This window comes from Oryza glaberrima, chromosome 8 (genome assembly GCF_000147395.1).
Source record: "Oryza glaberrima chromosome 8, OglaRS2, whole genome shotgun sequence".
Taxonomy (NCBI): Eukaryota; Viridiplantae; Streptophyta; class Magnoliopsida; order Poales; family Poaceae; genus Oryza; species Oryza glaberrima.
The window spans coordinates 11,740,297-11,752,922 of record NC_068333.1 but is presented as its reverse complement, the minus strand read 5'-3'; the positions used below and the strand labels follow the sequence as shown (position 1 = coordinate 11,752,922).

Genomic DNA, 12,626 nt, shown 5'->3' with positions numbered 1-12,626 from the left:
CGAGAACTTCAGACTCGTTGAGAAGGGCCGCACTTGAAGGTTGCATACCCGATGCACCCATGACAGATGATCCCAAACGGTTGATATTATATTTTCTGATGGCATTTTTTTTATTACCACACTTTTTTCCACATCATAGTGTGTATCTTTTATTTATGTTAATCATATAATAGGAACTGTTTTTGCTCGTTTAAACTTGTGAGACGATCTTGAAATTAACAGACAGATCTCGCAAAAAAAAAAACAAAAATCTGTGAGCACACCCTGAAGATTCTTTCCGACTGATTGTATTTGTAGAGCATAAGAATTTAACATGAAATTTTTATTTGTAATTTGCACAAAATACAATCCATTTCAATTTTACTAATGAATAAAAAATAACTGAGAAAAGTACACCAAAAATCCAACAGAATAAATCTAATGAGGCCATGGAATAAAACTATGTTGATGTATGTACTGTAACCACATCAATGCCCTGACAACAATTCCTATCCCTCAGAAAATCTAGTTTCCTCCCACCTAAAATGTTCGTGCTACTTCTTTGCATCCGTCATAGTTAACACACTGTGGTTTTGCATCTAAAATTTTGGAAAAGGAAAAAAAAATCTATCAAACCATTGACCAGGAAGGCGTCTATCTGACGTTGGATCACCACAGGAAAGAATTAACAGAGCCATATCGAATTCTGTACTTCTTGATCTGGGAATAACAATAAAGCATATCGCACAACCAAATCATCTCTTTGGTAGAGATTCACTTCGCTCTCTTTGCACGGCTCATCCACTTCTTGATAGGAAATACAGAGAGTTTTGGGCTGCCTGCTTCTTTCGGAGGCGATTCTGATGTCTCTTCCTTCCGCTCATCAGTTTCCTTTTCATCAGAATATGGTAGCAATTCAAATGCCCCACGAGCAAAACCTCTAGCGATCTGCATTAATTATGTTTTTAACAAGTTTCAAAAGCAAACGACAACACGGTTAAAGAGTCATGATGACATGCAAATGAAAAAGTACAAATAGCATACCTTCAACAAAATCCACACTTTAAGAGAGCTGCTGAGGAGCCCTAGTTTTGTTTTCTTGCCTGATGTCAAGTACGTGCACATCTCATGGTCAACCCTAAGAACAAATCTGGGCCATGATTTTGGTTTCTCAGGGTCTGATTTATGTCCAGAGGCAGCCTGATTCATTAGACAAGGTTAAGAGGAACATTTTGTTTTTAATAACAAATAAGTTAAACACTGATTATACTATTTATAGCATGGAGTTCTAGCTTCTGGTTGTCTACATGGAGATATAGTAACATTTGGAATAAAAGACTTCATACCAATATCAACAAAGTCATATTCGGAACCAATATCAGCATGAAAGAATACAAGCAAGCTGTTTCAGTTTAACAGATTGTTACTGCTGCTTGAATTTTGTCTAGATTATCAGCTGCATACTGGTCAGTGCATTCCTTTAAACAGTACTACATCCCTCCTCTATGTTGTTATTGACAATTAGTGTTCGAGTGTTAAATTAATATATACTACCAAAGATTTTATATGATGAAAGTATTGAACCAAAATCTAGAACTATACGGTCAAATCTCAGAAAGTTCAATAGCAAGGATTTGAGGATGTCAACTAAAAAATAATTGAGAGATTGGTAAGTGGTAAGTTTGTAGGACTTACAAGGCGTCGACAGATTTCACGCTCTATCTTCGAAAAAGAAGTATCAAGAGCTTCCACACGGCCAATACCATGGCAACAAGGACACGGCTCACTGATCATGAACGTAACACTTGGTCGAACCTACAAATTTCAGTCAAGATTATAGACAGTTAAAATATCAATTAATTGATGGGTATCTATATTCTCGTAAAGTTGAATTCTCCATAGTGGACAACTACACACATCTGAAGAAGTGCCCACATACCCTTTTTCTAGTTATCTCCATCAAACCCAGCTTTGACAATTCTGAAACACCAACTGTTGATCGGTCCTTTTCTACTGCTTTCTTCATTTCTTCAAAGACTAGTTTTTTGTTTGCTGGAGCAAAATGCTACATTAGACCAAGAATGAAAAGAAGGGAGAGAGAGGGGGAAAAGGAAAACAACAATGTGGAATACAAATACAACGCCACAAGGAAAACATCATGATCAGACATAGCTCAGTCAGAATCTAAAATCACAATGAAACAACAAACAATCATTATCATCTAGGAGTGTAACAGAGTATGAAGGACGCACAACTGGTGGAAATGCCACTGTGGTAGTGGTACCTGTCGCAGTATGAATTAATAACAGTAGGAAATTAAAAACTCAAGAAATTTTCAATCAAATCCAAGAAGACTCAATATATAAGCTTAATTTGATGGCACATAAATTCAAAACAAAATATTCCCAAATCATGGAAAGAATATCCAGATAAGAAACAAAATATTCCTATTGTGAAGATATTATAATTGTATCTTAAGTTGTGATATGCTGGCTGAATCTTATAAAGGTATGATGTATGTTTGAGTACAGAATGTAGAGTCCAGTACAAGGGTTACATAATGAAGTGAGATTTCAGGTCAATAAACATCACCACATGTTAGGTGCATGACAATATGCCAAGACACAAGTTAAAAAGTTGTATTCAAATGACAAATTTTAGCAAATACTTAATTAAACACCAGGCAGCAGAAAAGATACCCGTGTACGATATAAATTCCTATGAGAATAAAAAATCAACAAGTTTTTTAGAAAAACAAACAAGCTAGCTGCAAGCATAATGGAGCATACGGCATGATGAAATGCAGGTATGAGGAAAACCATTTCACACTATAATTAATTCTACAAGTTGATATCTTACTATCATCGGTCATATCAATAAAATCCACAACAATAATGCCGCCGATATCCCTCAAGCGCAATTCACGAGCAATCTGCATTGAAGAAATTTTGCATCATATTCAAGTTTGAAATTCTAATAAATGTATTTCCCCACTCGAATTCGATGTCATCTATGAATGAGTCACTGTTAGCCTATGGCTCTATCAAAATCCTGTTATTTCATCCTGCTTGTTTGTGAGTCATGGATGGGGTAAGGGTCTGAAGACTTTCCCTAAGATACTGCTAGAGTACCACGTGTAACAGTACAACGCCCAAAAAATTGAAGAAAGTAATGACTGACACCAACATTGATCTATCATTCCACAAAAAATTGATTATAATCTTGTTCCGTAGACGGAGAAGCATCCTTTTTTTTCGTTATGCAAAACAAATTTTTGTTTGAATTTTGTTTCATGACAAATCAATTTTCTGTCAATGCTTCAAACATTTCAGAACCATTTCAACATAATTTAAAGAGGATGAACCACGATGTACCACCAGATATTTTACCATCTTTCTCAAGGTGCCTATTGAGTGACAGCAGGATTCTTTTACATTATTACCATAGCTCATCCGACATGTCTGAGTAGCTCACTCATTTGGGCATTTTGCCTAGCGATTTGGTAACCAACATGCATCATCAATATAATATTAGCAAATAGCTACATGTGTGAGTAGCTCACTCAATAGAGTATTTTGCCTAGCAATTTAATAACCAATATATAATCATGAACGAGAAAATGAACTAGTATCATGAATGTAAATGTGTTTATGAGCATGTGATTTCCCGGGATTAATATAGGCTAGTAGAAGACTGATCTATAGCTAACTGAGTGACGTTAGTAGACAGCAGGGACCCAAAAATAAAGATCAGAATGGCTCTGGCTTTACATCTCCAGGGAAGGGATTGCGGTCAGTAGGAGTTGGATTCTGCTGGCTTCCTGCCACAAACTATGGGATTATGGATCATACTGTGAACAGGGGTGAGGAATATAGAACAGGAGATGAGATAACTAGCGTCTATTCCTTTCTTAATCCATAATGGATATGCTGAAGCCCATATGAAAGGCCGGCTATAACTTTAGCCTAACAAATCAAATGTTCAAGTGAAAAGAACTTAATCATAAATTGTTGTATCAGATGTTAAGGAGCTATCTCACTAACTGCTTACACCTAGAAAGCTGCTACGCAGCTTCAGAATCTGTGCGTGAACTGATGGCCCCACATAGCAGCTTGTCGTTCTAGATACTATACATGTTTTTTTTTTCTTTTTTTTTCTGGTAGACTTTTGGTGAAAGACAAATAGAAGTACTGCCAAGTGCATCTCTTAGGAATTAAAGCATAGTCAGCTGAAAGGTAAATGAGTAAGACATACAGTAAAACGTCAAAATAAAAGGTGGATTGGATTCTAGATAAGTAAAGAAAAATAAGGTTTGAAAGCAAATATACTACTTTCCAGTACGAAACAGAACATGGGACATACTTGTTTTGCAGCTTCTAGGTTTACTTCTAGTATAGCCTTCTCCTGGGACGTCCCCTGACCAAACATACTATGACCACCATTTACATCAATTGAAACCAGAGCTTCGGTCTGCTCTATAACTAAAGAACCGCCATTATGTAGTGGAACCCTGCAATAAAAGAGCACTAACATATCATACTACAGAAATTGTATCATTTATACCTTTAACAGAAATGTAAGTTAATAGTGTGTCGTTCATAAGCTTTTTTTTTTCATCGGGCTATAAATCTAGGCCCACGTCTGACACATCATGCCAGGCTTGCTCAATTTTACCAGGTCAGGCTACCATGAACAGGTCTAGGCTAAGCCTAATCACCATTAGCGCAACTGCCAGCCACAAGCTCATGTTGAACATGGCACTCGTTATCAGTAGAGCAGTCTTATTTCTGACAGCTCCCTTGCTTGTCAAATGGTGATATGCAATTTGTAGTCTAGGAAAAAACCAGGTCCAGGTAAACCAAAATTACTTATCAAAGTAATCTATATTACAAGATGCGCTTTTGTTCTATGCTAAATGGTTGATAAACATTACAAAGCAAGCAAAAGAATATGTAGCAATGAAGCTATTTAAGAAACAAATGCAACAAAAAAAGTATACCTTTTGCACAGAATATTGTCAATCTCCTTTTCTATTTTATATTCATCAAATATGGGAGTTCTTTTTTCGTAAAGATCAACTCGATTGCAGAGCTCAGGTGCAACTTCTTGGAGATAGTTTGTGACCTAAATATGCATAAGCAAAAAAAAAAGAGTTATAAGCCTGAAAAATGTAATTCCTAACCAGAAAGTCCAATAGCATACAACAGTAGACAGTAGGTAGGCCAGGAACGTTCTATAGACATAAGGAAAAACTAGTGTGCAAACAAGCATGCGCAACTATCATTACTTAATCAATCAACATACACGCCTGAAAAAATATTAGTCATTTTGGAGAAACAGGTTTCCAAGTGGCTAACTGCTTTGAACAGCAGGACTAACTGACATATAGAGATTGGCCTTTGGTCCATAGAACACACAGCATAGAATCATGGGAAGGGAAAATGAATCACAGGAAATGGATACAAAGCTTAGACTAAAATTGGATTAGATTTAAGGTTTCTCACCTCATGGTAGGTGCGAGGAGAATCCACAACTAGCCTCTTGACCTAAGTGAAGAATGGCAGTAATTCAAGAATACAGTAAAGCATTTGAAAACAAATCAAGCAAAGAAAAGTATGCTATTGATTTTGCTATCTTCAAATAGTATCACCTTCTCATTGAAATCATCTTGAACAACAGATAGAGCCTGACCCTTTGACCTATGCAACATTACGGGAACAGCACCTTCTACACCCTCCTCAGCTGCTAAGGCAGCAGATTGAGCATGCTCAATTATTCCTTTCCAGGTAGATAATAAGCGATCAAGATCCTTCTGCAACTCCTCCCAAGAATGGCCAGCAGCAACAGTACGAGCTGTCAGAGTAAATCCAGGAGGTCGTAATAATTTGGTAATGCCTTTTAATCGGGTGCGCTCTATCCCAGTAATTTTTTTCGATACTCCAACTTTGTTACCGCGGGAAACCAGTATCTGCAAATTTGAAATGGAAGGGTAAGTTACAACTTACAAAGTTAACATGAACATCCTTTTTTTACTTGACCATCAATGCAGAATGCTACAAACCTCTTTTTTCATGGTAATTTTTTGCAGAAAATTATGAATCATTAGCAAATAATGACATTGAATAGATAGGTGACTGAAGTACATATATATAAGCATACATTCTCTGCAGACAGCATCATTTATCACCAAAAGATTTACATGGTGCATAAACTGAAGTGCTTGTATGTCTCTATTCCTCTATATAGTGATATCATTAAATGTCCTAAGAACATCACAACTACTCATATTTGACATCACTCTGGGTTATTAAATGTCCCTTCCGCATCGTAATAAGAAAATATTAGAACTAAAGAACAAACAAGGTAGACTATTGAGTAACAACACATAAGATTTCTGATCAAAAGTATTTCTGTTCCAATGCAGTTAATTTATAAATTACCAAAGGTAAACAAAAGATCATAAAGCATAAAAAATTGTAATGCTAGAATAGCATGAGAGATAGCTAGTCATATTTATCTCACATACCCAAAACCGGCTTCTTAAGCATGGAAAGGGACTCAGCGTTGGACCTTTCGAACCCAATCCCTCCTTGACAACTTGAACCATAATTTTTGTACCCTTGCGAACTTGAGACCACCTACTTCCATTTGTATCATCACTAGACTCTCTCAAAGCATGTTGAATGGAAGATAATGTCTTAAGATCATTGGATACTTCTGACTGATCACCAGGCAAAAGATCCTCATTATATTCATCTTCCATGTGATCATCAATTTCGTCATCTTTTTCTTCATCATAACTAGAGATACTTTCAAATTCAGCACTATGAATCATATTTATCTTAGAATTGGGCAAAAAGGCCATGTGTTCTTCATTTTCAGAAACTACCTCAGCTGGAAATGCTGATGACTCATCATCATTTTCTTCATCTGCCAACTCCCCATCAGTCATATCATCATCTTCGTCTTCATATGTTGGAAGGCTATCATCATTATAATCAGAAAAATTCGCAGAATCTCTTTTAGCATTCTTGACAATTTGAGGATACACAAATGGATCACGGTTTTGCTTTATGCTCATGAGTGAAGGCCTCGAAAGTCCAATATCCACAAATGCACCTCCCATATGAGGCACAAGTTTTGTTACAATGCCTAAATAAATACTATCACACTGTACATTGTTCTTGATGGGCTCCAGCAAGAGTTCAACCAGTTTTCCATCTTCCAATACTGCAATCCTCTGCATGGTGCAGACTGATGAATTAATTACTATGACTCTTGATGAAGGCTCTCCACTAGTTGCCTTATCCTCCTCCAAAGGCGCTGGAGGTTTATCCATTTTCCTTAGCTTTCTGATAATATCCTTTGCTTCTATTTTGCCTTTAGTTTGAACTACAGGTTTTTTTGCTACCACCTTGGATTGAAATAGCCATGGCTCCTCTACAGGTTGATCCTGTTCAGGTATGTTTTCACTTACTTCACTCAAGTTCTGTTTCTTATTGACAAACTTCCATCTGTTTTTCTCGTGCTTCCCTGCTGCAACAGATTTCTTTGCTGCCATGACAGATCCAAGGATCCATGGTTCCTCAACAGGCTGATTCCTTTCATGTTCACTTATACTTGATTTAATTGAATTTGCTTTATCGGTTACAGTAAAATCATCATGGACACTGGCAGATGGATTCTCTGATATATTCTTGACATGTAAAGGTGTGCCGTTCCCAAGCCTCAGAATAATATGTTCACCTGCCAATCAACTGGAAACATTTAAGTGTTCAGCAACACTAAGGAAACATGTACTATTTCTATAAAAGTGAATGCAAGATATAGCAACATTACCTACTGATGAGGCTCGATCCACCGTATCAATGACAGAATGGGCTTTCACAATGTTTTGATGCTCTCCACTCTTAGCAAATTGGTCTTCAAGAAAATTAGCTTCCATCAGCCATGATCCCCAGGAAGGAGTGGGAATGCCTGCCACACTAGTTTTCATCCACAGATCTTTCACAACAATGACATGTTTTTTCCGGCCAACTGGGGGTATTGACAAGGAGTACTCAGGACCTGGCCTCCATATGATATCAGAAGAGGCGTCATTCTCCTCTCGAACAAAATAGTTATACTTGAAATGCACACCATATGGTACCTGAAACAGTTAAGATAAGGCTGGTTTCAAAGATAAGTTTGGAATGATGTTCATCACAATCAGAAAATTGGCACACAACATTCCCTCATTCAATAAATCTTTCCCTACAAACAGTAAGTGAAATATGTTAACATGATGGTACATAAAATAGAAAAAAGTTTATATTTGATTGCATATAACATGTTTCTTGCTGTAACTGGAAATAAGAAGCATCCTTATATCAAATTAAAGGTTTGTACTAAACAAAACTAAAAAAAGGTGCATAAAAGGGAAAGCAGATTTCATATTGGACATTGTATCTAAATTTTCTGTACGAGAGAAATTGTGAGAAAGAATAAAAAAAGATAGATCAGGAAAAAAGAACTGCTGGTCAGATGTAAAAGGAGTAAAGGACCAAAGGAAACTAAGCGCAGACAAATATATATGAGCATTTGTTGAACGGAGAGCACGTTAGATACAGAAGAATACAACGTGCTAGAATAATGTAGGTTTAACAATATCTAGTCACTGAAGATAATTATATATGCCCACAGCCCAACACCATTGAAGAATGGAAAGGAAGACAATAACATGTATTTGGCTGTGTAGGAAACTCAAAGTGAACAGCCAGGTTGTTGAAGTTGTACTGTTGTTGCAACACACTGAGAAATATGACCCTTGTATTTGTTTCCATTGGAATCATGGAAACATGAAACACTATCATATGATTTTAACTCTAGACATCACATCAAATAATCATAATGGAGAAACTAAAAATCATCCCATCATACAAGAGCATATAAGTATTGAATAATCATAAAATGAAATTGTCTGTCTAGAAATAAGACTCTTAAAAGAATGTTTCAGTAGCAGAAATGTACATGAATGATAGGTCCAGTTGCTTCCTACTTCTTGATCGCACTAACATAAGATGCGCGAACTACAAAATTGCATAGATAATATTGAAAATTTAGGAACATGTCCATGGGTTGTGCCATCTCATTTCAGTTTTTTGACAAAGTGATTTATGTTGGAAGAGGAATTACCTTTATTTCGGCCGTCCATAAGTTGTTACTTTCAACAGAAGGAGACAACTGAACAGCCATATCTGATTCCCAACAGCCCAAGGTAACTGGATCTCCAGTGACGAAGATTATGTAACCATCCAGCACATCTGATTTGAGGTTCCACGATATTGTACAGAATCCTTTACAGGTTATGGCTGAGTCATCTGTAAGAAACCAACTGGGAAATGACATAAACTTCAAAACACGAACTATATGTCTATATGGTAAAATTTTAGTTGCATACCTTGTTCAATTTCATATTATAATATAAATTTGAGAGGTCAAAAGTGTATACTAGCAGTGAACAAAACTTTGGTTGCATGAACTATATATCTAAATGATAAACTCTTAGTTGCATGGACAGCATGGTTTACTAAAACAAACTTTGCACATGTAGGGGAAAGGATGCTCTTCAGTACGCTTCTTCCAACTTCTACGAAGCTGAACAAAGTGGCCGATTTTACTAAACACCTGAGCTGAACTTCTATGATCCTTGTGTGTGTAATATAACTTGAACATGTCAAAACTATGTATTAGTCTCGGAAAGAGTGCATGATTTTAGCAAATAAGACTTGCACAAATATAGGGGAAGGAATGTGCTTTGATTCACTTCTTTCAAAGGAAATAGTCTATGTTCGGGTGAGCAAATCTGCATGAACTTCAAAATTAAAAGATCTATATCCATACATAATCTTTGATGTGACACTTTTATGTTAATATAGGTTGGTCAACCTAAAAATAACCTGTTTTCTTTAAGATTCGTTAACTTTTAAAAATAGGTTTGCCTAAGCAAGGCCCTTGGTAGAATTGCCAACCATTCAGGACTTAGTTTAGATTTTAAGGATTTGGGTTCAACCCATCGAAACAGGCCCTTTAGCAATTAGAAAAGGTACACTTTTGAGAAACAAAGATGTACATTTCACTAGGTTTTACGCCTGTAGTTTAACAAGAAAAATGAATAGCAAATGAAAAGATGAATGCAGTAACATACATGTTGATGAAATATCCCTCAGTAACAATAATTAATGTTTTAGTGGTGCATGTGAGACAACACAAGAAATCCCCTCCAATCTGAAGGCAAAAGACATGTTTCTTCCAAATATTTCCTTGTATTGCTGTTTAGTGTTTTACATTTCATGTTACAGATGAATGAATACATAATGTATTGGCGGAATACATTTTCATACTCTCAATTGCAGCTATCAGGATAGAGCCTAAATGAGAGAGGTCACCTCTATTTTTCTAATATAAACAGCTGCGTCAGTCATGAATTTTTTGCTTGTGTAAAAGATGATATTCATTCCAATTATCTAGGCAACTAAACAAGATGTACAACTTTATTTGTTAAAATTGCTGAAATGTATGATTAAAAAATTTCCTGGGAAATGCAACTGATGTTCTATGCAGGAACCGCACACTCATTATATATTCATAAAATAAAAAATCCCAAATACATTTCAAGTGTATATGGACAACTAAACTAAAGAAATTACCACGTCTAGTAGACATCAATGGCTTGGGGGAATGAAGCATGTTTGGTTCCACTTGAAGATTGCCACCTCTAAGAGCATCCATCAATTGTACTGAACACAAAGTATGCCTGCAGAAATATGAGCGAACATTAACCAGAAAATCAATATCCACGAAAAATGCAAACCTCCCTCAACCAAAACAGCCAAAAATAAGTAATTAGCATTCTAGCTCCGATTCAAGTGAAGGATGCCAGCAGGAATACAAGTGGAATTTGCAGGGCGTTATTTCAGGACAGTTATAGGCAATCTGGGTTAATTAATTAGCATTCTAGCTATGCTGATGCGAGTGAAGGATACCAGCAGAAATACAAGTGGAATTCGCAGGACATTATTTCAGGACAACTATACGCAATCTGGGATAAGAAATTTCAAGAACCCGAACCCGCCATAAACTGCAAGCGAGCAATTGAGCAAAAATATAAGGGTAGGGTGTACCAGAATGATACCACGCAGCAAGGAGAGGGAAAAAAAAGGCGAGGGCCAGACCTTCCCCGGCGGGCGGAGAGCGCGGAGCCGAGCGCCGCGGCGCCACGCCGGTATCCATGCGTCGGGGGCGCAGAGGCGTCCGCGGCGGCAGCGTGGGGGCAGCGAGGCGCCTGCCGCGTGGCGCCGAGGGCGTGAGGAGGAGGTGGACCCAGCGCGCGGGCGGCCATGGCGGCGCATTAGCAGGAGGAGGAGGAGGAGGAGGGGCTCTCTGCTCCGCGCGTGGCCGCCTCCACCATTTGATCCGATGACGCGAGGCGAGCGCGTTTTGGTCGGACGAAGGAAGGAAGGAAGGAAGGATAGGGCGGTGCTGGGGTTTTAGGGAGGATTGGATTTGGAGGTGGAGGGACTGGACCGGAGGGGATAAGAGGAAGGGTAGTTTTTGTGGGTTTCTCCTTTTTCTTTTCTGCTGTTCTTGCGGAGAATGAACTGAAGTTACGGAGTTTAGTTTGAAAATAAAAATAAGCTTTTTATCTTTTTATTACGGTCCAAACAGGAGATTCAGTTTAAAAAAATCACTAACATGGCGATAATTTTTTCATCAGATTATAGTCAAACTTTTAGCTTTTGATTATGTGTTTGCCGTTCTTTAGTCTCCCTAACACCAGAAAAAAATACGATGCCCATATATTTTAGGAGCAATTATATTATTATCCTACTTCGAAATGGTGATTTTTATAGCGTGATATTATTTTTTAAAAAAATAGTCAAATTGTTTTTACACTACAATTGCCTATATTTACACTGTAATTACTATAAATTTTAAAACTTTAATTATAATTACATCATAAATTTTAATAGGATTAATTGGATATGTGCCATTATAACTTTGCATGTTTTAAAAAATACCATTGCAATTCATCTAATTGTAACGATACCATTGCAACTCTTTTACAATTTGATCCATGCCATGTCATACATTTGGGACACATTTTAAGTCGTTTTTTATCTACCATATTTTTATATGCCCCGTCTTTTACAACTCAACTGCTCTGATAAGATCAAATCGTATCCATAACATTTCAAGTATAAAACTGAATTTGCTAAATTGTAGAGACTAAAAAGGAGGGAAATGGTGAAAGAGCTCACCGCCATCCCGAAGACTTCATAGCCGCAACAACGAGCTTGCCGCCGTTGTCGGATCGGCCATCTCCAAGACCTCGCCGCGTGCCACGATGAGCTCACCACTGCTGCTAGATTCGCTCGCGCTGCATCGATGCACTTCTAACCCACCATCTCCAAGGATTCACTATCGCCGCAGGATTTGCTTGCACCGCCGTTAGATCCGTAGTTGACGTGATCGTCACCACGCGTTGCCACCCCCCTCACTGCTTGTTGTTGCCGCCTGCTGCTACTTGCTCCGCCGCCGCGCGCCGCAGCTTGCTCCGCCGCCGCCCTCACTGCTGCTCGCTCTGCCGTTGCTCGCTACTGTCACCC

At 37.8% G+C, this 12,626-nt stretch overlaps 1 protein-coding gene across 3 annotated transcripts; it reads right to left on the bottom strand.

Annotated features, from left to right (window-relative positions):
- Positions 1 to 518: 518 nt before the first annotated feature.
- On the bottom strand, positions 519 to 11,549 carry LOC127781326 (ribonuclease E/G-like protein, chloroplastic). 3 transcript variants are annotated; one of them, XM_052308266.1, is made up of 14 exons: positions 11,193 to 11,549; positions 10,668 to 10,774; positions 9,154 to 9,338; positions 7,819 to 8,128; positions 6,506 to 7,725; positions 5,630 to 5,947; positions 5,484 to 5,525; positions 4,979 to 5,103; positions 4,342 to 4,489; positions 2,839 to 2,911; positions 1,919 to 2,031; positions 1,675 to 1,794; positions 1,024 to 1,179; positions 519 to 927 (listed from the first exon to the last, which is right to left on the bottom strand). In XM_052308266.1, exons 1-14 carry the CDS (start codon positions 11,357 to 11,359, stop codon positions 754 to 756), a joined length of 3,258 nt encoding a protein of 1,085 aa, XP_052164226.1. In that variant the 5' UTR covers positions 11,360 to 11,549; the 3' UTR covers positions 519 to 753. The 3 variants fall into 3 exon arrangements, with proteins under 3 accessions (XP_052164226.1, XP_052164229.1, XP_052164227.1); XM_052308269.1 differs by lacking the exon at positions 11,193 to 11,549 and adding an exon at positions 8,989 to 9,047 and having other exon boundaries at positions 9,154 to 9,352; XM_052308267.1 differs by lacking the exon at positions 11,193 to 11,549 and having other exon boundaries at positions 9,154 to 9,352.
- Between the last annotated feature and the right edge of the window lie 1,077 nt (positions 11,550 to 12,626).

Excerpts from the sequence above, each read along its gene's own strand:
- LOC127781326 (XM_052308266.1), bottom strand. The coding sequence starts at position 11,359 with ATGGCCGCCCGCGCGCTGGGTCCACCTCCTCCTCACGCCCTCGGCGCC. Across the intron at positions 1,795-1,918 it reads TGGAGATAACTAGAAAAAGG|GTTCGACCAAGTGTTACGTT; the intron begins GTATGTGGGCAC and ends TGAAATTTGTAG. Across the intron at positions 1,180-1,674 it reads GTGAAATCTGTCGACGCCTT|GCTGCCTCTGGACATAAATC; the intron begins GTAAGTCCTACA and ends CTAATGAATCAG.